The sequence below is a fragment of the Candida dubliniensis genome, chromosome 1 (genome assembly GCF_000026945.1).
Source record: "Candida dubliniensis CD36 chromosome 1, complete sequence".
NCBI lineage: Eukaryota > Fungi > Ascomycota > Pichiomycetes > Serinales > Debaryomycetaceae > Candida > Candida dubliniensis.
Genome location: NC_012860.1, coordinates 2,301,726 through 2,327,753, shown reverse-complemented (window position 1 = coordinate 2,327,753; position 26,028 = coordinate 2,301,726). Strand labels below are relative to the sequence as shown.

General features: G+C 32.5%; 10 protein-coding genes across 10 annotated transcripts; 6 read left to right on the top strand and 4 right to left on the bottom strand. All coding sequences in view use genetic code 12, as the record gives it.

The window, feature by feature from the left end:
• Positions 1 to 9: 9 nt before the first annotated feature.
• On the bottom strand, positions 10 to 1,041 carry CD36_09720 (N-acetylglucosaminyl-phosphatidylinositol de-N-acetylase, putative; the record flags this gene model as incomplete). Its single annotated transcript, XM_002417570.1, has 1 exon — positions 10 to 1,041. The coding sequence occupies one exon, from the start codon at positions 1,039 to 1,041 to the stop codon at positions 10 to 12; it is 1,032 nt and encodes a 343-aa protein (XP_002417615.1).
• A 1,088-nt stretch (positions 1,042 to 2,129) lies between these two features.
• Positions 2,130 to 3,140, bottom strand: CD36_09710 (conserved hypothetical protein; the record flags this gene model as incomplete). Its single annotated transcript, XM_002417569.1, has 1 exon — positions 2,130 to 3,140. One exon carries the CDS (start codon positions 3,138 to 3,140, stop codon positions 2,130 to 2,132), a length of 1,011 nt encoding a protein of 336 aa, XP_002417614.1.
• Positions 3,141 to 4,137: 997 nt separating this feature from the next.
• Positions 4,138 to 6,672, bottom strand: CD36_09700 (MNN family member protein, putative; the record flags this gene model as incomplete). The annotated part of the gene is made up of 1 exon (XM_002417568.1): positions 4,138 to 6,672. The coding sequence occupies one exon, from the start codon at positions 6,670 to 6,672 to the stop codon at positions 4,138 to 4,140; it is 2,535 nt and encodes an 844-aa protein (XP_002417613.1).
• A 1,620-nt stretch (positions 6,673 to 8,292) lies between these two features.
• CD36_09690 (1,4-alpha-d-glucan glucohydrolase, putative) lies at positions 8,293 to 11,133 on the bottom strand (the record flags this gene model as incomplete). The annotated part of the gene is made up of 1 exon (XM_002417567.1): positions 8,293 to 11,133. One exon carries the CDS (start codon positions 11,131 to 11,133, stop codon positions 8,293 to 8,295), a length of 2,841 nt encoding a protein of 946 aa, XP_002417612.1.
• A 2,223-nt stretch (positions 11,134 to 13,356) lies between these two features.
• CD36_09680 (conserved hypothetical protein) lies at positions 13,357 to 14,046 on the top strand (the record flags this gene model as incomplete). Its single annotated transcript, XM_002417566.1, has 1 exon — positions 13,357 to 14,046. The coding sequence occupies one exon, from the start codon at positions 13,357 to 13,359 to the stop codon at positions 14,044 to 14,046; it is 690 nt and encodes a 229-aa protein (XP_002417611.1).
• Positions 14,047 to 14,341: 295 nt separating this feature from the next.
• CD36_09670 (conserved hypothetical protein) lies at positions 14,342 to 15,304 on the top strand (the record flags this gene model as incomplete). The annotated part of the gene is made up of 1 exon (XM_002417565.1): positions 14,342 to 15,304. The coding sequence occupies one exon, from the start codon at positions 14,342 to 14,344 to the stop codon at positions 15,302 to 15,304; it is 963 nt and encodes a 320-aa protein (XP_002417610.1).
• A 352-nt stretch (positions 15,305 to 15,656) lies between these two features.
• Positions 15,657 to 16,364, top strand: CD36_09660 (conserved hypothetical protein; the record flags this gene model as incomplete). Its single annotated transcript, XM_002417564.1, has 1 exon — positions 15,657 to 16,364. One exon carries the CDS (start codon positions 15,657 to 15,659, stop codon positions 16,362 to 16,364), a length of 708 nt encoding a protein of 235 aa, XP_002417609.1.
• A 494-nt stretch (positions 16,365 to 16,858) lies between these two features.
• Positions 16,859 to 17,695, top strand: CD36_09650 (conserved hypothetical protein; the record flags this gene model as incomplete). The annotated part of the gene is made up of 1 exon (XM_002417563.1): positions 16,859 to 17,695. One exon carries the CDS (start codon positions 16,859 to 16,861, stop codon positions 17,693 to 17,695), a length of 837 nt encoding a protein of 278 aa, XP_002417608.1.
• A 297-nt stretch (positions 17,696 to 17,992) lies between these two features.
• On the top strand, positions 17,993 to 18,727 carry CD36_09640 (conserved hypothetical protein; the record flags this gene model as incomplete). The annotated part of the gene is made up of 1 exon (XM_002417562.1): positions 17,993 to 18,727. One exon carries the CDS (start codon positions 17,993 to 17,995, stop codon positions 18,725 to 18,727), a length of 735 nt encoding a protein of 244 aa, XP_002417607.1.
• A 379-nt stretch (positions 18,728 to 19,106) lies between these two features.
• CD36_09630 (conserved hypothetical protein) lies at positions 19,107 to 23,414 on the top strand (the record flags this gene model as incomplete). The annotated part of the gene is made up of 1 exon (XM_002417561.1): positions 19,107 to 23,414. The coding sequence occupies one exon, from the start codon at positions 19,107 to 19,109 to the stop codon at positions 23,412 to 23,414; it is 4,308 nt and encodes a 1,435-aa protein (XP_002417606.1).
• Positions 23,415 to 26,028: the final 2,614 nt, after the last annotated feature.

The following is a 26,028-nucleotide window of genomic DNA, read 5'->3' as shown; positions in this document are numbered from 1 at the left end:
ATATATATATTATTGTTCTATGAGGTGATTATATGTAAGATATCTACTTAATAATAACCAAGCGTATCTAAACCAAACCATTTGACTGAAATGTCCATAAGCCATGGCAGCATAACTTAAACTAAGCATGTTTAAATCAGAATAAAATCTAATATCATTAAGATTTTGTAATTGTAAATTGTTAGTATCAAGTTTTGATTTAATTTGATTACTGAAAAAACTAACATTAATATTAATATTTATAAATTTTTTAATCAATAATGAAATATAATTGAATAAAATTTCAATATTACCAAGTAATGTAAAACTATATTTCTCGAAAAAATTCAAACTTTTAAGAACATAAAATTTAGTTGAAATTGAACTATCAATGTCATTTTGATTAGTAATAGTTTTTATTCTGGTTTTATTCTTGTTTTCCAGTTTCCGTAAATCTTGAATATATTTTTTAGTACCATGAAATAATGAAATATGATTAGGATGATTTGAAACTCCTTGATCATCAAATGTAATCAATACTGATTGTTTTTGATTGTTGTTGTTGTTGATTGGAGGAGATAAATTTTCATGTAAACTTTGAACGATGTCATTTAATTGCCAAGTTTCATTCATTCCATCTTGATAATCAAATATCGAAACTTGATCAATTCCTAAAATTCGACTAGATTGAATCAATTCCGATTGACGAATTTCATCCATTGATTTAATATAATTCCCTTTAGAAAAACAAATTAAATTGATTTGATTATTATATTTTGCCTTCTTTAGTTCAATTATTGATGGAGCGAAAAACATCACTTCATCATCAGGATGAGCTATAATATATGTTATATTTGAATTAGTTATAGTATTAATAGAATTGGAATTTTTAGGAGTAGTTACTATTGAAGTATATGGATAATGATGGTGGAAGTTTTGAGTTTTGATGGATACATTAGTTAACTTAGTTAATGTTTGTGGAAGAATAGTGGTTTGGAAAATCCAAATTATAAATGATATAATATATAATTTCAAAAGAATCAACGGTAGTTTAAAAATCATTCTGATTGTATAGATTTAAAAGAAAGAATAAAAAGCAAAGAGGATATTTTTTTTTTTGGTTTATTTGTTGTTGAAAATTGTGTTTATACTACCACCACTTCACGTAGTAAGATTTCGTCCAAAGGAGGGGAAGGAACTGGAAGAAACGTTACAGGCGGGGACATGAAACAAGGGTTTGTGGCTACAAAGATTCACAGCGCGAAGTCGACGGAAACAACACGAGGCCAACAAAAAAATAATATATGTCAACGAAATCGTTGAGTGCTGTTTGTTGAGAGAGCTGATTCAATTTTGTGGTTTCCCCCAATTTCAACAAACTCTACACTGTTAAGGGCTGACATAAACTATACTTGAAAATATACTATTACTATAACTTATACAATAATGAAGAATATACCATTGTTTGTACAGTATACTCTAAATCCTATAATTTGTAAGTTCATCGTTAGTTGTAATAATTCCTCGTATATTTAAACTCTCAGAAGAACCATGTACGATTAAACACTACAAAACAATCTTGCTCTCAACCAATAATCAAAACAAAATATCATGCTCCAGAAAGTTCATCCACTCGGTGCCATTGGCCATGTTATCACAAAGGAATGAGTCTTGTATGGCTGGCGATATAGGCCTTGGGAAATAAGAAGTTCCTCCAAGAAGCAATCAATTAATTAAGACAATGATGAGTTAAGATTGGTTCGGTTAATCAGTTGTAGAGTTAGATAACCAAGGAAGAATCACGGTCATCTATCACATATCGCTACTATTCATTATTTTTAATCTGTATTTTATAGTCAATAAGCAGAAGAAATAATTGCCAGAACGATAATAACAATTAAACAATAAAACCAAAAACAATAAAACCTAAAAAACAATAAAACCTAAAAAACAATAAAAAGAACCATATGATAAAAAGAAGTAAAAAGAAGAAGATATGGGAAAAAGAAGAATTAAATATGTGCTGTGTATAAGTTTTATATCTACCAAATGAGGATGATTTGATGATTTGTACACGACGGAGACAAAACTTACATTTTGTAATTGAGAGAAGTGAAAAGTAAACAAACAATAAACACCACCTAACTAACTCAAGTATTCTTTTTCTTTCTAATAAAAGTATAACCAGTATTCCATACTAAATCAATTTTAGTGTTTTCTAAATCCCAGCCAGTAATTTCAATCAACTCTTTCACAAATTCATTAGTTAATAAACCATCATTACCTGTAGCTTCTATATAATTATGGAACCCGCTATAAGTTGAAATATAATCAATATAATCTTGAACTGAGATTCCAATTTTCTTCAAATCCAAATCCACCTCTTCATTAGCTATAGAAGTACCACCATTATTTTCAATTGACGGTTTAAACGTATTGATAACAATATCGGTGTACAAGTCACGTGGGATCTTTTCATTGACTTGTTGACAAAAATGTTTTAAAATATTACGACCTGGTTGTTCCCAATATTTTCCCATATAATTATCATCATCATAGACGTATTTGTTATATATGCTATAACTTAACTTGAGTATCTCTTCTTTAGTGATATCGTCCCTTGATGGTCCCAGAAATCCAACGATTTTAGGATCATTATAAAAGAAATATGCTAAAACTCCAGTATCATTTTTCAATAATTGATGACAATTTTGGAAAAATAAATCATAATCTTGAAACCAATGAATGCATTGAGCAGCAGTAATCAAATCAATTGAATTAAGTTCAATGGAATCAACACTATTATTGTGTTGTTGTTTAACAAATTCCTCAACTGATCCAGTAATAAATTTAATTCTCAGTGTCAATAAAGAGTTATTAATACCTAATGTTTGTAAATTCTTATCAATTAATGAATTGGCAGTTTCAATCATTTTCAGGGATAAATCAACACCAAGAACATTAGTTGAGATATTTAATAATGGATAAGTTGCAACACCAGTTCCACATCCCAAATCAATGGTTTTATCAATTGGTAAATTGATTGGAGGTTCCGCTTTGGTCACATAGTCAGCCAATATTTTATAAAATGATGGTGGATAATGAGGACGGAATGAATTATAGTTTAAAGATTTGAAATTGGTTTTCGAAAATGTTGTCATAATGGTAGGTTGGTTTGTTTAATGTTGTTGTAGGTTGGAATGAAAAAAAGTAAAAAAGTGAAAATAAAAACAACTCCATCAATATGCGTTATAACATGGGCTATTTATATTCTTCAAATATATATCCAGGTCTGTTGAATCCCCCATTCAGTAGAATAAAGTTCATATTCTCATTCCTCCGTCAACTAAACCAAATTAGGAATTAATCAACGGGGTTTCAAATTGGTTTGAAGTGATCCAAGGAGGAGGAGTTGGAGGTTTAAGTTAATAAGAATATGGATTGTGTGGGTGAGGAGCTATTATAACGGAGTTAATTCTTTCACAAGGTGGAGAGAAACGAGAGTTTGGTAATTTTTTCGGCTCCATAAATCGCAGAACAACTAAAAACCCTGAAATACCTTTCCAATTAGTGCAGTAATTACTTTATATAATTGTTGTGATATAGATTAAAGTCAATTACTATATCCAATAATATTACAAAGAGTAGCATATCATTCTATTAAAAAGAAGCATAATAATCAATTAATAGGTTGAGATAATACTATGAATGTAATAAATATATTATTCGCTTTCCGTTTGTATGTGTCCCTTTTTTTTTTTTTGGTTTTTCTTTCTTCTTTCTTCTTTTGCTATGAGCTTATTAAGGTCCGATTGGCCCTTTCAATTCGTCCATTAGTTTTGGGATGGTATGGTGTATGAAGCGTATTTTTGGTGCCTAAATATTATTTGCATTCAATAGGTGAATGTTTCCGTTGTTGTAGTTTTATCAAACTATAGCAATTCAATTGAGGAAGCATTTATCTATTTGTGCTAACCATTTATTAACCAACAATAGGAATATCAATTTCTTTCTTATTTTTGTAATTAGAAATTGATAATTATTTTATAGAATAGATTTACAAGTTAATATATGAGTTTTAGTATATCAACAATTATCAAGTGTTTCTATTAAAATCTATTTATCACAAATGTTGTACTATAATGCAACAAAGAATTATTATTCCATTCCTACCCATACATCACCGTAATAATTAAACAAGTCTTGAGCTTGTTCATCAAAATTAATGATTTTACCTTCAACACGATTATATTTACCTGACTTAGTATTGCCACCAATTTTATCATAAGCACACCACATATAACCAGTACAATATCTTGGATCTCCAAACCAACCTTTAGCTGGCTCATCTTCATTATTGGCAGCCCAAATATCCAAATCCATTGGTGGGATAATGGCATTCTCAATTCTTAAAGGTGAATAATAAAAAGTTTTAAATGCTTCTAAATTATTAATATGTTTCAATCGAGATTTATGTTTAAATTCTTCAGCAAATTTAACTTTATCATTTTGTCCACAATAGAAAAACCCAGAATTCAACCAAACTAATGAATTATCATCATGACTAATATGACCAGGATGAGGTGAACATAATTCTTTAGATTCATGAAGAGTTTTATCTGGTTTAGTACGTTCTAAATCGGGAGTAATTATCCCTACGGCAGCAGCATAATTTTCATCAAAATAATAATTTTCTTGTCCATTAATGGCCATTGCTAACCAAAAAATCTCTTTATCACCATGTATTCTTCCATTTATGGGTTCAAAGAAATTCATTTGAACCATCATTAAAAATGACGAATAATGGATTTCTCGATTAAGAACTACTAATCCTGATTCCATATAATGAAATAATCCTTTGAAAAATGATCGATTTAAAGTATAAGATGTCATTATTGGGATATTGAACATTACTGAATCAATCACTGAAGGTCCTAATTTTTCGAAAAAAATAGAATCTGATTTAGGACGAGTTTCAAAAGTTGTACGATCCTTATAAAAAAAAGTCCCTGTTTGTAAATATTGAGGTAATTTGAAAAAATAACTTGGTGATTGAGTTAAAACTGTATCAGCATCAAGTAATATGAATTCATCAAATGAATTAAATAAAGTGGCTAAGAATTTATTGGCAAATCCTTTGAATTTTAATTTATAATCAGCATGAATGACATTATAAGTGTTAATGAACCAAACTTCTTGTTTAGGTAATCCACCTTGATCATTATCAAGATAATCATCAGGGAAATATTTGGCCACTCGAGTAAAAGATTTAGGTACGTGAGACATTACTTCTCTAGCAGCAGTGACAATTTTTTCTTTAGTTTGTTTCGATAAATTATCATAATAAACAATTTGTATAGGATATTTATTATTTAAAGCTCGTAATAAATGAATCAATCTAACCGTAGCATCAACATGAGAATCACTGATTGATAAAACAAGTCCTCGACCATTACATTTTTGTTTCAATCGATTCAAGAAAAATGATGATAAATAGTCATCATCATTAAGATTATTTGTTTTTGTAGTCTTTTGACTTCCATCTTTGATATAATTAGTCATTTTGGGAGGTTGATATTGTATTTTCCCTGTCCATCGTTCATAAACTGGATATTCAAATGATAGCCAAGGATAAATTCGATGTTCCAAAATTGATGGACTCAAATTATCATTATCAAAATTAACCATTTGTTCTTGTTGAGTTGGTTTAAATTTAGGTAAGATTGAATTTTTCTTCAGAGCTCTCCTAATCCCGTCAACTAATTTAAATTGATCTTTAATGAAATCTTGTTTATTAGTATTAGTGGCAGATGCATCTTCAGTAAGATAACATTTATTGAATATTCTTAGTATTGATATTGAATCAATAATACTTTGTTCATATGTCATGGTTCGATTCCAAAATTGTTCATATTGACTTTTAACAAAATCTTGAAATTCAAGTGAGTTTTCAAATTCTTTATCATCAACAAATTTCTTATTAGGTTCAATCAATTTTTTCAATTCTTTAAATTTATTTTTAAATTCATTCAAATGCCATTTTTTATAATCATTAAATTTAAATTCATTTTTATTTTCTAATTTTATTTTCGTATCTTTAACATTTAAAATCCAATTATTATCTTTGATAAATAAATTTTGGAAAAATAATTGACATCGTTGATTGAAATTTAAATTACCGAAAATTGTATCGATTTCAGGATGATTCTCAAATATTTGATTATAAATGTCAGCATGGCTATCAATATTTCGAACACCTTTTGTATTAGATTGTTGCTGTTGGAGATGTTTTTGTAATATTTTAATGGTGATATCATCTTTAAAAGGATTTTTAGTAGATAATGATGGTTTTATTTTGGAGTCCTTACTGCCCTTTTCATTACTCTCACCTTTAGTTTTGGATGTAGAAGACCCACCATCTGTTGATTGTGAATCAGGTACATTTTCCTGCTGTTGTTGTGGAGCTAAATAATTTTCTGTATCTAGTTCATTATAAATAGAGTAATCTGATGACAAGGACAGATCGTCATCTTCATCAATCAAAGTATTACCATCAATGTGTCGGTTTAGTGTTGATGGGATTAGATGATAATTATTTAGTAACCAAATATTAACTATCATTAGCCATATTATTATCACTGAATAAGCAATAACCCTTTGACGGGATCGCTTACTAGTTAGTTTTTCAATCATAAAGATATAGAAATGTGTGTGTGTGGAGGCTGTATAGTAAATCTATGATATTGAGGGATGTACGTATAATAGTCAGCAGGATGTAAATAACAGAAAGAAAGAAAGAAGAAAGGAAGAGAAACAAATAAGAAACTAAAATTTTATATACCTAAGAGAGGCTTAATTTATGTTGATGAGTTAGATATGTCATCAGCCATCTTTAGAAGTATTACGTATTGGCTAATCAATGTAAACATCCAACAGCAACAACCACAACCCAGGAACAATGAAAAAAAAAGAACCCACAAAAACAACAAAAGAACAAAAGAAAAAATACTCCTTACAAAGCCCTGTTACTTGAAAGATAAAAATAGCACATAACCAATAATATCAACCAGCAAATCAAAACAACGCATATGAAAAATGAAAGCATTGGTAATAATAAGTAGTGGTGGTACTATGTATATATTTTGCACTAAAAATTTTATATGCTAATCGAATCTGTATGGTCTAAATGAAGATTAATGATTTTATTTTTCCGGAATTTCCCAAATCAAAAACAAACAAAATAGTAACTACTGCAATTGGTTGACTTTCAATGATGTAACAAGAATTCATTCTCATTCATAAAAGTTGTATTATTGGTATTTGAAATTACATACCAATTGTAGATATCTTAGAATTTTGTCATAAATCTATCCACTTTGTTTTCCTTGGTTGAATGCTATGCTTTTCGTATGCGACAACACTATTGAGCAATAAAGACTATATTTTTTTGTTATCTTTATCTGACAATTCTTGGTATTGAACTTGACTGTATTATAATTACACAAAATCTTCATGCATTGCAACTACTACTAGAGTTATTAATTAATTGTTGGGGATTAAAACTAGTAAAGCAGTGACTTACTGGTTCTTTTCAATGTTTTGATCATTTCATAATTGTCAATATTAGAATACGTAGCTCGATTCGAAAAGCTAACGAAAGTACACCTTTTTGCAATCAACATGTCTGTCTGTATGCTGTTTTGTGTTGCGGTTGGAGACGTCTCGGACCAGTTGTGTGCAGTGAATCACTTGTGAAAGGGTTTTTCATTCATCAGGTGATAGAATAGATTTAACAAGAAAATAAAAAGACAACATATGCATTTTGATTGCTCTTAAGCTTTCTTCAACTGAAGTTTTCCATAACATTGGGTGTAGTCGTCAGCTTCCGCTTGTTATCAATTTCACCCAATTCAAATAGTTAAAGCCAACTAGAAGATAAATGAAACAAAAATAGAAAATAGAAAATAGAAAAAAAGAAATTTGATATTGAGTCTTACACGAACTAACTTTGATTTTGTGTTGATTCTGGTGCAAGCGGCGATTTATTCATGTTTCTTTTTGTTCAATAATCCTTCTCCCACGTTCATCTATTCCTAGTCTGTATTATTCCATTAGTACTTTTACAATTTCTTGAAAGAACCGTATCTGCGAATACAAATCTAATCTCTTTGAAACTACATTTTCAACTCAAAACTTTGATTTAATGCCAACTACACTTGTAAAACAATTTTATTTTCATATATTTTGAAAACACCGAAAAATCGAGAACATAGATAACACTAGAAAACTATAAAATCACACCCGAGGCTTCTTTTACCATTCAATAGTAAACTCTTCCGAGAATGCACCATCCTTTGTAAACTCTTGCAAATCTGAAACGTAGACAGCACCATTTTCATACTTGTGGGTAACGGTTTCACCATTGAACAATACTTCATTTGGTTCACAAGCAACACCCAAAATTGTAACATTGGCTAAAGGTTGAGAAGCTTCATATTCACCAAAAACAGAAGCAACCAATTTGTTCTTGGATGCAACAAAGTCAACGTACAATGCTTCTTCAACATCTACGGATTCACCGTCATCGAGATACAATTTACCAGAAGCTGCACCATCAGCATCCAAGGCAACCAATAATCCAAATGGATTCTTTCTTGATTCAGTGGTGGTGTAACCTGGTTCTTGAGTTGGAATGATGTTTCCACCTTTGATGTGTAATGGAATGTGACCCAAAGGAGCATTCAAAGTTTCATTCTTACCAACAGTAAACTCTTGTTTCTTGTGAGTGTAGAAATCGTAGTACACAGCATTTTCACCTGGGAAAACACCTTTAGTATGGTTGACACCTGGTTCCAATACTGGTGTAACCAACAATGCATCACCAACGAAAAATTGAGTATCAACACCTGCCAATTCTTTGTTGTAAGGGAATTGCCAGTTGAAAGCACGCATAATTGGAATACCAGTAACATGTGATTCGTGCAACAAAGTGTAATAGTATGGCAACAAAGAGTACCTGACGTTAATGGATGTCTTGGTTGCATTCATAACACCTTCCCAGACATAAGGTTCTTGTGGAATAGCACCCAAAACATTGTGGTTTCTGTAGAATGGGAAGAATGAGGCTAATTGCATCCATCTAGAACATAATTCCATATCGGTATTACCATTGAAACCACATGTATCAACACCAAAGAATGGGATGCCAGAAAGTCCCATTGACAAAGCTTGAGGAATGGAAAAGTACATCATGTAGTAATCAGCATAGTTGTCACCTCCCCAGTGGCCCATATATTGACCAGATCCAGCAAATGATGAACGTCCAATCATAAATGGTCTCTTGTCAGGATTGATTTCCAATAATGCCTCATAAATGGCTCTTTCTTGAATGAGACCATAAATATTGTGAATATCGTATTCAACTGTTCCATCGGCATGGGTGGCATTAGATGAAATTGCATGGGTAGCTAAATCGTGATCACCTTGATCGTTGTTAATTGCATATGGTGGATAGTTGATATTACCTTTACCTGGCGCTAAAGTGTTTTTGCCATCAATTGATGTTGAAGCTGAAGATGTTGTTGTTGTGGTGGTTGCAGTGGCTGCTGCTGCTTCAGAAATAGATTTCCATTCAGATGCGTTAGATTTATCAAAACCTAATGGATAATCAGAACCAGAATACCCAACTTCGAAAGGTGGATGAACAGGGTTGTCGTAGTATCTATCAGTACCACAGGAACCAACACAGAATGAACTGACTTCATTCATATCTGTCCAAATACCATCAAAAGGAATTCTTTCATACCAATCTTTGAACAATTTGTTCCAATATTCTTGAGTGTTATTATTCAAAAAGTCTGGGAATACAGTGTATCCTGGCCAAACAGCACCAATGTATAATGATCCATCAGGATTTTTCAAAAAGATATCGGATTCATTACCCAAGTGGAATGGCTCATAGTCATTATCAGTTGCATTATTTGGGTTAGGAACATAAATTGCAGCATCAAATATAGGAACATAATGTTGGTTCTTTTCATGAAGATCATCCAAGAATTTTCTGAATTTATCAGTTGGAAATCTATGTGGATCGTTGGTGAAATCTTTGTATCCATCCATATAATCTATATCTGACCAAATGGTTTCCAAAGGAATATCAAATTTTTTGAAATTTTCAACAACAGTTTCAAGTGATTCAACAGTGTCATAACCCCATCTACATTGATGGTAACCTAATGCCCAGTATGGTTGCATGGCTGGTAACCCAATTTCAGAGACATATTGTTGGATAACATCCTTTGGATCTGGACCACTAAAGAAATAAAGATCAATAACACCTGAAAGAGCACGCCAAGTAAGAGAAGTCTCACCAACAACAACTTCTTGAATAGCTGAAGTTCTCCAATAAACACCATGGGTTGTGTTTGTGTTATATCTTTGATCGTAGTATACTGGATGAACACCGTAAATGTTACCATCAATTGGGTCAGCAATATCATTAGCAAATAATGTCTTGACAACACCTGGTTCATTCAAAGATCCATGAATGGATTCACCTAACCCAGTAATCGAATGACCTTTAGGCAAAGTGGTATTGAATTGAATGAATTGATTAGAAAAAACCAATGGATTACCTTTAGTGGAGAACAAAACTTCACGAGTCGAGCTTCTCAAAACTTCAAATCCAAAATCTTCTTCATCATATTCAAAAACCAAATCGGAACTCTCAAAATTAAAAGTGTTAGCATCACCTTCAAGTTTTGGTTTAACAACAAGTTCTTCTGGTAAAACAAAAACATCAGTTAAATCAGTAGGTTCAATATGAACGTTCAATCTCTTATCACTTTGGTATTCAACGGACAAGTTCAAATATTCAAAATCATAACCATAAATGTTGGTAGCTTCTTTAAGTTTCAAAATACCAGTCAATCCTCTACCAGTTAAAGTAACATTCACCAACGAATAACCTTTAGCAGCAGCATTAGCATCAACAGCTGAATCATTGTGAACGTTTGGAAGTTGTTTGACACCGATACTAAGCTCAAGGGGAACAGTTTTTTGAGCATCTTCGGCACTGCTACTACTTGTTGGAGCAGCACTGACAATTGAAGAGAGACCCAAAGTTGCAAGAATGAGTTTTGATAACAATTTCATATTTTTTTTGGTTTTGGTTTGTCTGGACTTAGAAGCTTTGAAAGTAAAAACAATTTTGCAATTACTTTTGGGGGGCTTTTATAATGTTTGCTTTTGCCAGAAATATTTACAACTCTTCGTATATGGAAGTAACATGTTAGGTTCGGAATCAAGTTCCTTTCGGGATTGGATACACTAGCCCAGTGCTTTCCGGACTGAATATAAATAAACTAATCAGGTGCTACGTACATACTAAATGCTTGCAACATAAATTTAACAATTGAGAGTACTAAGAGAAGAAAAAAGGGGGTATTTTTGCATTTTGTGTAATATCCGGAGAAATCTCCATACCGTTAACGATCATGCTCAAATAATAAACCAAATCAGTAGTACCATCACTGTTAGTTTTCAAGTCAACTAAACTTAAGAGAGCTCAAACCAGTATTTGGTATTTGATTATGATAAACAATTCCACTGATGGTGGGGTTGGTTAAAACTTATTAGGGGGCTTTTCAGTCAGTCCAACTTTTGCGGCATAACTCAGGTTAGAGAAATACGGCATTTTGGGAGGGAATATATCGACATGTACCTGTATAATGTTTGTAAAAAGTGGTAAGATTTGGGCGTAACAGAGATATTTTCTACCGAACTCGATGAAGCAATTATACAGGTATGTTTTGTATTTTAGGGGTAATTATAATTCTATAGTTCTACCACCATATTGTTAATTTCACTTTTGTACCAGGCTCTCCAAAAATTGCTTTCTTAAAAATAAAGGTATCGGATGCTAGTGAACCGACTGAAATGTAACCTATGGATCTCACTTTTGACTTTATTGATTGACTTGACAATTAATAAAATCAAGTTGTGAGTGTTGTCATGGAAAGAGAACCTGTCAAAAACACGGGGAAAGCAAATTTCAAGCCTAATAATATTATAATTGAATAAACCGATCAAACTGTTTCTTTTTGAATAAGTAATTGTACTTTCCCATGGGGCTAGGAGTTTGAATTCTCCCCGGGAATTAACCAGTTTTTCCGTGAAATTTCAACACCACAAAAAACAGAATTTTCTGGCCACTATCCATCAGGTGGTTATAGCTGGAATAGGAGAGAATAATTCAAGTTGTTGAAGCAAATCTGATACAAATTGACAAATCGTACGAGTTTCATTGGGAAAAAACTAAAATTTACAAGAGAACTACGGAAGTAAGGAAATTTAAAGCTCCTACTAGCCAAAAAAAGAATAGAAATACAAGTGCAAACGATGCCTGTTATGGATTGACGAAGATTCTTCACACTAAAAATAATGAAGTATACATTGACTCTAACTGCATTATGAGATTTTCGTGTACCTCTCTAACGTTAGGTTCCAGACCATGTGATGAGGCAATGTACCTAGCTGTCTCATTACTCTTTTTTTCATATTTTGTCATTACACATCGCTTATGAATGGGAGTTGTTGTCGACTATTAAATTGGAAAAGCTCAGCGAGTAGGAAAACCGCGTTGTTTAAGCATCGATGTCTGATGTATTGAAATGAGCAATGTCAGCGAAGGATTTTTTGAGTGTTGATTATGTGGATTTATTGTCAAGGTGGCAACAATGGTTGTATCTGAAGATCTAATGCAATTACACTCTGCCTTATTGTTTTAATTTAGCGAAAATTGTATAGCTCAAAGGTCTAAAGTTACAATGGCTCTATTTGAAAAGTCAAATCATGTTCTGATAATCTCTAACTTTGGTCAATGTTACGCCACCCAATTTTTTTTTTTCATTCAATTTTACATCGAACGTTATTCAAAAATGTACTTAGATTTGTTTCTCAAATTGTGTAACATTGTGTCTGTAAGTTAGTAGTAGACATAGTATCAATGGAGCTGCTATATAATGAACCACTCTCAATCTCCTTTTTCTAGATTTGATGTTACCACACTTTGTCCTCAATTGACTATTTGTCAGCAATCTAATAATTACTGTGCGGAAATTTGCCCCTTGTTGTTGCACGGGTGGCGGATAACAAAAGAATATTCTAGGGGATGGAAATGGAATGCTAAAGCATACTTTTTTTTTTTTTCCCTCCCCACTGAATAACTTGGTTATTACCCGTTCATCTCTTTAGCACACGATACTATTTATTTCAAATCTATATAAACTAGAAAGAAGTAGCTATTCAATTTCCACATTCAAATATAAATCTATTGTTTATTATCATTTACAAACTGAACAACTAGTCAAATTCGTTATGAGTACTTTTATTTTAGGAGCAACTGGGTTAGTTGGGTCACAAATTGTCAAGGCTGCAGAATCATCCCCAGCAATCAAATCAATCACCACATTAACAAGAAGAACCCCTGACTTTGCTAATTCTTCCCCAAAGTTGAAAATTTTGGAAGACACTGATTCTTCAAAGTGGTCAGAAATAATCAAATCTCAACCTGTCACCAGTGATGTATATCTTTCTGCATTTGGTACCACCCGTGCTAAAGCAGGATCCGCAGAGAATTTCAAGAAAATTGACTATGGTATTAACTACCTGTCAGCTAAAGCTGCTAAAGAGAACGGATCCAAAGTATGTGTTTTAGTCAGCTCTATGGGTGCCAGTGCTTCATCACCATTTCTTTATATGAAAACAAAAGGTGAATTAGAGGACGATATAATTAAATTAGGGTTTGACCACACCGTGATTTTGCGACCAGGAGCATTACTTGGAGAACGTAAAGAATCTCATGGTCTTGGGAACTCTATTGCTCAGACCATCGGTAATTGGACCAAGGGGACATGGTTCCAAGGATTATTGAAGCCAATTGACGCCAGCGATCTTGGTAAAGTTGCTGTTGATTTTGCTCAAAAAGGTATTAAGGGGGAATTAAAAGATAAAGTTATCATTGTTAGTGGTGATGATTTGATTAAATTGGCCAACAGTTTGAATTGAGTGTATAGGAGTGTTAATGTATGTTTTTTGTTATTGTGATTCACTGATCATATAGATTAGTTTCCGAACAGGAAGTTTTCCGAAACGGAGTTTCGATTGCACTTACGAGCTCTCTTTCATATCTGTTTTTTTTTTTTTTTTTTTTTTTTTCCCTCTTACTCAAGTTATCGTTTATCACTGTAGGTATAAATTAACGAACAAACCAACAACCCACCACAGTTTTTATTTTACTTTCTTTTTTTTTTTTTTCATACTATAGAAAGAAGAGAACCCCATAGAAAGCCATTCAACAACGATGTCATCTTCGATTGAGGAAGTCAAAGCAACAATCAAGTCAGTTAAACTAGAAGACAGTCAAGCTGAAAAGCTTTTGACTTTGATTGATTCTCTCCCTAAGATTTTAGCAGGTTTAGACAACCCTGAATATGACGAGATTTTTGGGTATCGAATTAATACGAAGGATAAGCCATATGTAAATGAATCTATACGTAATGAAATATTATTGAAGTTTTTAGCGGCCGATGATTATAATTTGGAATTACTGGAAAAACGACTTATTGATTCGTTGAATTGGAGAAATGAATTTCAACCTTTGAGTGCTGCATTCGAAGAAACTTTTGACAAAGAGTTGAATGAGCTAGGTGTTGTAACAGATTTTCCAAAATCAAATTTAAAAGTCACCACATGGAATTTGTATGGTAATTTAAAGAACCCAAAAAAGATTTTCGAAAAATTCGGGGCTAACAACAAAGTATCAAAGTTACCAGGAAGTCAATTTTTAAGATGGAGAGTAGGACTAATGGAAAAGTCTTTACAATTAATTGACTTTACATCGACAAAGGATAACCGAATTGCTCAAGTTCATGATTATAACAATGTATCGTTGTTTAGAATTGATCCCGGTATGAAGAAAGCAACCAAGGAAATTATCACCATCTTTGGAGCAAATTACCCTGAACTATTATCAACCAAGTTTTTTATTAATGTGCCCTTGATTATGGGTTGGGTATTTGCTTTTTTCAAAACAATTAGAGTCATAACTGAAGCAACATTGAAAAAGTTTCAAGTGTTGAACCATGGAGACTTGCTGGAATCATTTAACCCAGATGAATTGCCTAAAGTTTATGGTGGCAAAGTTGAAAAGAGTTTGTTTGATATTGATGTGTCAAATGGTATAAAATTGAGTGAATATGGGGAAGTGATATTAAAGAAAGTTGGTGATGAAGAAATTAATCATATTAATGATGACGTAGAGTGAGTGTTTCTGTTTAGTCGTCGAGTTATAATAATTTAGAGAATACATAATTTTTGTATTGCAAATAGATTTTACACAGATTTACTTGCCTTATTTAGTAGAAAGAGTAAACTTTATCATTAGGCTCGGTGATAAACCACGCTTAAAACAATTAAATATCAGTAAACGGTGATAAAGTCCACTTGATAACTTTTTACACATGGTAGCAATTTTTTTTTTCCAAGATGCATCTCTTCTCATGTCTCACAATCAAGCGAAGAGTAAGAAAAAAAAAAATGGGAAAAAAAAAAAAAATACCATACAACGAGCTTTGGCCTGTTGTTCCATACCCATTGCATTGACCCTTATAAACACTATGGCACCTTCATATAAATCCAGTGAATATATTGATGATTCAGATTCCGAATTATCTATCGAAGAAAGAGAATATGAACCTCCAAAGAATTTTCAAAAACTTACTCCTGAATCAAAAGAGTTTTCATCAAATTTAAAAGGAAAAGAAGTTTGGTTGATAAAAACCCCTAAAGGTTTCCCATTGACAGAGTTGAAGAAATTGCCAATATCATTTAGTGGCAAAAATACAGAAACTTTCAAAGTCAGCAACTTATCATACCAAGTCACTGAAGATCTTGGGGCATCTGTCGCCGACACCAATAACAAACATACCATATTTTCGCTGAAGAAAAGAAGTTTTAGACCTCTAGGAAACAAGATCTCACGATTCTATAGTATCCATGAAGTTGTTGATATTCCTGAAATCCAACTTGACAAAGTAGTGGTACCTAGACAAAATGTTCCACAAATAAAGAAACTAAGAATGAGACATTTCCCTACTGGTTATGGGGCGGACGATTATCAATTCGATAAAGAAGAAGATGAGGAGGAAACATCAGAAAATGATGATGTTGAAGCAGGCAAAGTTTTGAAGAAGGCAAAGGTAGAAGAGAAGGAGGTCAAACACAAGAAAGACAAAAAGGAAAAGAAAGACAAGAAAGAAAAGAAAGAAAAGAAGGATAAAAAGGATAAGAAGGATAAAAAGAAGTCTAAGAAGGAAAAAGAATAGCTTTTCTGTACTGTTCCATAAAATATATAAACTAGCATTCTATTGTAATCTACTTCAAGCAGGTTTATATTTCAAAGTTGACTATATACGTAAAGTCCATTGAGAGCATGCAAATACACCTCAATATCCAATCACTGGATTAGTAGATTTGCTATATCTTGTAAGTCGAAATGCGTACTTTGCAGAGTTCCACCCATTTTCCAAAAATCTTTAAAGAATTTACTCTCCTACGTGAGCTTTCAATAAATGATTGAGGTTACTTATAGAAGCCGGAAAAGTCTTAAACTTACTTTCTTCACAGGCATGATATAGTACTAACCGCTTGTTTCCAATACTTGGAATACCCTATTTAATCGTAGAAGCAAAAATCAGTACAGCATAATTCTCGCCATAAATACACGACCCCAAAGCATCACATAACATTTCTTGCGGAAAAAAGTAGAAATCTGATCTTTTGGTGATGCATAGCTTCAAACAAGTGACATAATACCAATATGGGAGCTTCGGCATCTAAACAAGGGGGCAGGAAACTAGCCAAGTCAGTTTCAGAAAGGACAGCAAAAACCATCAATAGAACGTCTAATGTGAATCAATTACCACCACAAGATTTGCGAGATAAATTTGAACAACAACAACAACAACAAAAACATAAAGATAATCTGGTTTCTCAAGGCGACGAAAAGGTTCATCAAGATCAAATAAGTCAGCACTCGTTCCGATCAGACTCAACTACCAAATTTGATCCCAAATTTTTGCGGAAAAAGTTAAATAACGATACGACGTCAGCCTTTGAAGGTAAAGATGGTGGAGACCCACATGAGCAAGGAACATCTACATATGATAAGAGCTTTATAGACTCCGTGTCTAAATTAGGAACTCAAATCAAAACCATCGAATTCGATCCTTTCAAGGATAAGAATGCATTGCCCTTAAGACAGTTGCGTTCCCGAAAGAAATTGTACGATCTAGGAGAGCAAGAATTAAAGGATTTAATGGAACCAGCGAACCTGGGAAATAATGTTGAAAAGACTATGGTTCATCCTCAGACGTTGAGTGCTATATTGCGAGATTTAGAGGACCCACGTGTGGATAACAAGGAAATTCCTAAAGATTATCAATTGGAACCGGATTTCTTGAAAAAATTAGGTACTAGTATAAAACTTCCGAAAACGACAGTGGTAATAGAAGATGTTGTGAAAAAGGATGAAGTTGGTCATAAAAAAGTGGTTCCCCGGAAACGTCACGAAGAAGCTGAAATAATTGACGACGATCATGGAATGGAAAAGGATCAATACAACAAATTAAAGAAAAGATTGAGTTTGGATGATTAATTTATATTATTGTTTGCACTTGTATATAGAATTGATATGTGATTAAGGTATATTTATAATGCATTTATTTATTTATTTATTTATTTATTCGGCAGCATATTTATGATGCGATTGGTTCTTGGTTCCCTTCGTCCCCACAAATTAGATTTTGTAGGCGATTAATGCGAATTTCGACTTTTGGTTTCCCTATTTTTCTGTGTTGCTCCACAGTATCTTATCCAACCTTTGACAACTTTAGAGTCAAAACATAGATTTCTCTACTCACTTTTTCATTCAATTGCAAACCATTATTTGACTATGTCAATTACGAAATCATTATCATCCAAGGAAGTTATTTCAATTTTATCCAAGTTCACTCCGTGTGATGTTTCTGATTCATTAAATAAACACGGAATTGCTAATGGAGGATTCATTCCAAACTTAACTAACCAATCACCGGTATTAAACACAGCATCTTCTGTCGGGAAAGCCTACACAGTATTGTATGCTCCTAAATCTGACCCTAGACCCGCAGTAAAACAAGCTTACATAGATCAGGTCCCAGAAGATTCAATTGTTGTAATTGGCTTGCCATTGGAATTACAAACAGTGAACGCTCCTTATGTCAAGGTCAATAATGCCTTGTATGGAGGGTTAATGTCAACCAGAGCACAATACCGTAAAGCAAATGGATCGGTCATTTTGGGCAGAATTAGAGATTTAGATGAACACAATGACTTGGGATACCCTGTTTGGTCATATGGTGTTGGGACCAGTGCTCCTGGTCCATTGGTCAAAGTAGTTGGCATAAATGTTCCATTGGAAGTGAAAGTTGCAAGTTTGGACAAAGATAGTGAGGTTTTAACTATAAATGCTGGTGATTATATTATTGCTGACAAGAATGGGGTAGTTAAATTAGAAGATAATGAGCAATTGCATAGTGTATTAGATTATATCCCCAAGAGAGTTGATGCTGATACCAAGGTCAGTCAAGATATCAAAGATGGGAAACCTGCAGCCGAGTCTCAAAAGTTGTGGCGAAGCAAAATATAAGACAATCAATAGATATATAGTTTTAGTTTATAGTTCTTATTTTTCCCATAGTACAATAAAGATAAGAGCTGTTATTCTTATTTGTCGTTATGGACGCACTCTAGATGTAATTGCTACTTACAAATAGCATATTTCATGATTGTGAGTAATACAGTGATTGCTATTATTGTTAGTAGTGTTCTCACTTTTTTGTTGTCCTTAGCGTCGCCAACTACTCTCGATCCAACTTTGAAACCCAAACTTTTCCTTGCCCAAACAATTTTGTTCCCTTATTCCTTCACCTTCTTTAGCTTCCCGTTTGTTAAAACCATTTCCATATACCCACCTTTCGAAAAAACAAATAATCCATCTCAATATTATTAAGACAACTTCCTCAACTATGCCCCTTAATCTCCTTTTGCACGAAGACAATCATCAGAAACGATCAATGATAGTTTTGGATAGCGCCTACGACGAACTACGTTTCAGTATCATTGGCAACAAAGACTTGAAATACAAATTAGTCGGTAATGTCCAGTTTATAAAACAGCTCACCACAGATTTTGAACATCTTATCAATCAACTTACTGAAGCAGCCAATCTTTCATTAGAGGACACTAGTTATTTACTCGAGAATTTAGAGAAACTTTCTGTAATCACCAACATTTTATGTTTATTTAGTATTGAAGTCGACAACAAAAAAGACCAAAACATCACTGAATGCCTTTTGTCAATGCAATCAGTATTGAATCCCATGATTGGGTTATTGAATTATTTCATCCAGTCTTTTGTTCCTGTTTTATATAAACACAAGGAAGACCCATTATATTTGAATATTCAAAGAAAATTTGAAAGTGTCATAGGCTATACTTTGGAAATCTTAATGGGATTAGCAAATATCAAAGATCACAATTTAGATGCAAAGATGTTATGGAGATTTATAATTTCATTATTGATAGTGACTGATGATAAGCATGAACAGTTATGTTTTATTAGCTCGACATTATTGATTAAGCTGTTGAAATTAGTACCGTTATTATTAGGATCAACATGTAGAGTCACCAATGACTCGCTTATTACATTGTTAACGGCATTATTGAATCGTTTGTCGAGAAAATGTGATACAATTATCAACACCCATATAACCGTCCTATTCCCGTCTTCAAGTAATCAAATATTGCACCAAATGGCATTTGAGGATTCCTGTTTACCTAATATCGATTTAAATAGAACCATTCTTGAGAAAACAGTTAACTCACAACTATTACTAGAGCTTATAACCTGCACGGCTCAAATTTTCAGTTTTATGAAAACCAATGACTATGATATTTTAATGGCACTCCCCAGTGATTCTGTTTATTCTATGAAAGAGGACAAATCTAGTAAAAAGAAAAGGAAGGCTTCATTTTCTAAAACCTCCACGGATTTTTCACTGAATATATCTTCATTACCGGTTGTAGAGTTATCTGTCAATGTGTATTTAGCTTTATTACTTTTAGTAAAGTATGACAACTGGGCATTGAATCTAGCATCATTAAACTTGATTGCATCCTATTTGAAGAATTTGAAACCTTTGGAAGATGGTGAAAAAGCTTTAATTTTCAGAAGTTATAAGAAATTGTTCCCTCGAATTATTTCAATGTTAGAATTGAAAAATGATTACACAGGATGTATGAACAAAAAATCGAAAAATCCAACCTCATCTGCTTCTGCCTTGACATCGATAGCCTCCTTTTCCAACAAAATCAAATCATTAAATCAGACAGAATTCAGATTGCACGATTACAAGATACCAATGTTCTTGCTCTCACCAGCTCGAATATTATCAGACTTGTGCCTTCAATATCCTCGATTAAATGATGATATCCATGACACTAATATAGATTATAAATTGGTTGAAAAACTACAAATTTGTTATCAATCCAGCAAATTACTTAAAATATTAAAGTCTTTGAAATCGAGTAGTAACAATGGGAAAACCTTGGTAGACTTTACCGTAATGTTGACTATCGATAAAGATGAAACTGAGGTGTCTGACTTGTTGTTGCTTTTGAGTGTTTATACTTCGAATCGAGAGGAATATCGGAGTAGAGTAGTAAGTGTCCCACAAGAATACAGTGTTAACGTCACGGAAATTATATTTGAAATTGTCGACAATTATTATTTTTTACTCAATCAGTTGCATTTAGCATATCGTTTATTAAATCCAAAGAAAAGAAGAAACCTAAATGGAATTACAAGGGCAACTAAAGGGATTTCTGATATCGATTTGCCATGGTTTGGTAGAAATTTAGGAATTATAAGCACGTTGCACGATGATTCTATCTTTACAAACTGTTTTTACTTTATCCGTTCTGTTTCTCGATCAGTGGCTACATTAAGAACTTTTTTTGTTGAATGCAATTCTTTTAAAAGTTTTTCAGCTAGTGATGAAGTAACTGATAATGAACAAGCAAGTGGTGGTCAGGTTAGTTTACGAAGTGGTAATGGTGGTGATAATCTGGCTAACAATGCTGGTTCTTCAACAATAAGGACAACAGTAAGTGCACCTAGAGTTGTATCTGGAACTAACAGTAACTCCAATTCCAATGCGGCAGTTACTTCATCGTCTGCAGGATCCAATTCAGTCACCAATGGACCACCCGGAGGGTTTATTTTTGACATTTTGCAAATCATTCACGAGTATGAGGTTTTGATGAAGATTTTTGAGTTTTTTTATGGTGTGAATAATACCAGTGACAACTATGATCGCAACGAAATGAATATTGGAAAATGCAAAAAAATAGTTATGACCAACAAGTCTATCTGTATTGGATCTCTTGCTAATTTCATATTAGATTTCAGTTCGTTTAGATATAAAATTATTGGTAATGAAAGTTTCCTATCAAGCTTGTTAACTATTTATCAAAATTCATCTACCGATAATATTGATGAATCTATTCCTATTACTAGTTCCAAGGGACAATCAATTTTAGAAGAAATATATCAAAAGAACGATATTCAATTGAAGATTTTACAAGTTATTAAGAATTTTATGTACAATGAAGCTACCGAAAACAAAAAAGAAGTTTTGGATTGTTTTTCGTTGAATTTTATTTTGCAAAAGGCAAGTTATGGATTAGGCAGTAATGAAACTAACAGTCATCACAAGTCTCGATTGATAGATAATGCACATGTAAGACAAATAAAATTACAACAAAAAATAACTGCCTTTGAAATTTTAAGGAACTTTATTGCTGGATCGCCTCATTTCAACTCATTATTAATTGATGCCTATGAAAAGGATTTTGTTCAATTTGAACATGCAAATGGTAATACAGGGATTCCCAATACATGGTTTCAATTCTTGATTCAAAATGTGAGTAACGTCAATATATTCTTACCTGATTTCAATTATAAACATAATAATAATAACAAAAGTGGTCCTTTCAGAGATACAGAAGCTCAACTCAAACTTTTTTATGAAAATGATGAAGTTTTAAGCAAACTAATCCAAGATGAAAAGTATGTGAGATTGATTCGAGCAATTAATCATACTGAAGATCATAAATATAGTGTCATTGATAAAAGCAAACGTAACTGGTTCCCCAATGATGGCTTGTTGGAGATTTGGCTTAGATTATTGTCGTTCAAAATACCCGAGTCTGTTCTTGATGAATTGGAAAATGACAGTGATAGAGTTAATTTATTTAATAATTTGTACAGTATCCAATCATCGATCATTTGGATAATTGTAAATTTGACATGGAAATATTCACGATTTGGGTACAATATTCATGATTATAGTAAATATGATGTTTATCAAAATGTTGATGGCTCAAGGTTCCCAACAAGTACTAATCATAGAATTTACATTGATGAAGATGAAGACCAAGGTGAGGATGTTATAATGGATGATCCTAGTGAAATACAAGAGCAACAACAACAACAACAACAAGACAAATCATCATCAGTATCGGCAAGAACTCCCAGTAGCAGAGGGACTGAAAAGAGAAAATTAGAAGGTCTATCTAACACTCATGAATCATCTGTTTATGAGAGAGCGAAACATTTAGATGAAATGGGATTCACTCAGGTTATCAAGCAATTAATTAAATATTATACTGATCAAGCAAATGATAACTTATTCAATAAGAGCTCTCCAGATGAATCAAGAATGGATAATGTGTCAGTGTTATCCACAGTTCTTTTTGGCAAGGGACACGATATATTAGAGAAATTGGATACTGCCTTGAGACAAATAACTGTATTATTAAATACAAACACTAACAGTAATAAAAGAGGCAGAGATAATAGTGTTGGTGGTACATATGGTCGTTCCAATGATGGCAATGATAGTTCTGGGTATAAGAATCTGTATAATAGAGAATTAAGATTACAAGTTGATGGTGACAACGTTACTATCACAAAGAAGTATCCAGATGACGTTTTAGAAGGAACTGCAAATCGAATATCTGAACAACAGAGACAACAAGAAAGAGAAAGACGAGATAATGTCAGATATCAGATATCTCAAAGACGAGAAGCCATTGATTCAGAAGACAATGATGATGATGAAGAAATGGAAGTAGATCAAGGTCAACAAGCCACAGGTGGTGATGATGATGGGGATTTTGAATATTCAGTTCAAGCAGATTATCAAGATCGAGGTGATGATTCCGAGAGTGAAGCTAGTGATGAAATACCAGATGAATATTGGATAATGTAAAACGATTACATAAAAAAGTTCATTTAGCTCGAAAAGAATTTGACATGGTATTTTAATAATAGGTATCAGGATATTGAAATCAAACAAGCGATTGAATTAATTATTTCTATTATTGATGTGATATATATTAGTTCAGAATATGTTTAATTTTTTCTTTTTTTTGATGTTTTAAGTTTTTGTGTAGGTGGAATGTATCTTGACGTTTTTCATAACAATAGGGATGTAGATTATCAATGGTTCAGGAGTTTTTTTTTTGTATTATTGACATTTTCATTTTAAGGTCAAGTTGAAACATTAGATTCAAATACTAGTCGATCTTACAATTTCAACAAATTTCAAAGAATTTTCTCCTGAAGCATTTCTTATTTTTTTTTGGAGAAGAAAACTCTCATTAATACTACATATCTATACGATAACCATTGTTGTTGTTGTTGTTGTTGTTGTTGTTGTTGTTGTTGTTGTTGTTGTTTTTAGGAATGAAATTTCAATATATTGTTTAAGCCATATTTCCGGGAAGCTCATCGGTAGAAATTGTCTTTGTTCTGTGAAAAAAAAAATCTTTTGAGGCGATATCGTGCCTTAAATAATATCAATAACATCTCGAAATGAATTAGAGTTTGTACATGTTGGAGACCAAAAAAACAACTATGCAAGTGAATATTTCAAAAATGCCATCAAAGATGAAAGTACAATAGTTTTCCTACATCAAGTGCTATTCAATAATTCTAATAACTAATATTGACAATTTTTTTTTCCAACGGTCTTTTCAATAAGATGAAAACATATTTCAACTTTAAAAAAAAAATAAAAGAAAGATAAAATAATGCAAGACCAGACGATAATAGAGGCACATAAATTGCATAAATTATTCAAGCTAATTCTTGCCCAATAATTTGTTCAAATCACAAAATCTTGACAAAAATGAATCTTGTTCAACATAATATTTTGTTTTTATTTTTTAAGTATTTTTGCGGATGGATTACAATATAGTGGAAAATGAAAGAAAATGTTTAGGATAGAAGTTCAAACCTGCCATCATCTCCATCATCACGATGCAGATGATTAGATTTTATACATTTACAAATAATAGTTGAAGTTACACTTAAACAAACAAATAACAAACGTTTGATATCAAGATACTTAGTTTTCTCGTAACTGTATGCTTCCTAGATACGTTGAGGAAATTAATATCACACTCATTTTTACTAGATTAGGAGTAAAAGACGAATGATGATTGAAGCGATTTATTGTTATCATTCCATTTACCTTTTGGTAGTGATATTTGCTACTATAATTAAAACTCTCATGTTTAAATGTAAATAATAAAGAAGTTGAATTTTTTAGTAGTGGTGGCGGAGTTAATATTTGTTTCATTTCTTTTGCGCCAAGAGATATATGGGTAAGAAAAAATTGCGTTTTTGCTAACTGATCTAAAATGACTACCTACTTCTAGGCTAGTTTGGTGGCAAATACAGCTCAAGCAAAGCGTCTCCTTGTAGTAAGAAATACTACAAAATTACTCAGTAGTGTACTACTAATGACCTGTTCAGAACTAAAGACTTTGAATGCCTCGGCTGGAACTACTCCGGTTCATAATAATGTTTCCTTAAAAATTCTAGAAGTATTTGCCACCTCAATTAGTAGTTCCTATCTAGCTAGTTCTAGTCATTCGAGCAACTTTGGTAACTTTGAAAGATCCGAGGTGGTGATGAATGATGATGATAAGTGGTTGGGAATGAGGACAAAAAAGAAACGACTTACACAATACATACGCCGCTATTTAACTCATGCAGATTTATTGATGTCAGTGTGTTGGCGATTGTGTTGAGTTTGTGCGATTCATTTTTGATTCACAATCAAATAATTGTTTAGGAAACAGAATTAAAACAGGAAAATTCTATTCTCAACCATGTAATTCTAATATCCAGCAGCTGTTGTTGCTAATATCAGTTGATCATTATGAGATACATAGATTATATTCCTCCCCCCAGCTTCTTTTTACTTGTTAACTTGACGAAGCGAGTTTTTGGTCTTGGGGTGGAAGCAAGCATGTACACTTCAGTTTGTTTTTCTTACTGTCACGCAAAGTTGTAACTAATTAATAGACCGTTCCCTTAATAACGACTAAAGAAAAAGAACTATTTCAAGTATAGTACTCATTCAATAATAAAACACTAAGCGGCACCAGTCGTGTTTAAGCAATAATTTCTTTTTTTATTTTGTCACATTTTTTTTATTTTATCCGTTTTTTGACAGACTAAAAAAAAAATAAATAAATATAACAGAATTCTTTTTTTTTGAACATCAGGGAACGACTAATAATTAATTTATAAATTGTGAGAGTCAAGAGACAAAAGCCCAGAAGCCCAAAAAGCCCAAAAGTCAGAAGCCAAAACGCAGAAGAAGAAGAACAAGACCAAGAACAAGAAGAAAGAAAAAAAAAATTCTACCAGGAGTGAACAAAAGACCAAGAAACAGTTATATTAAAAGAAATTAAAATATAAAACAGAAGCAGAAACAGAAACAGAAACAGAAACAGAAGCAGAAGCAGAAGAATCTTTTTATTTATATATTCTAATTATTATTATTTGAAATCAAAATATCCAATCGTTAT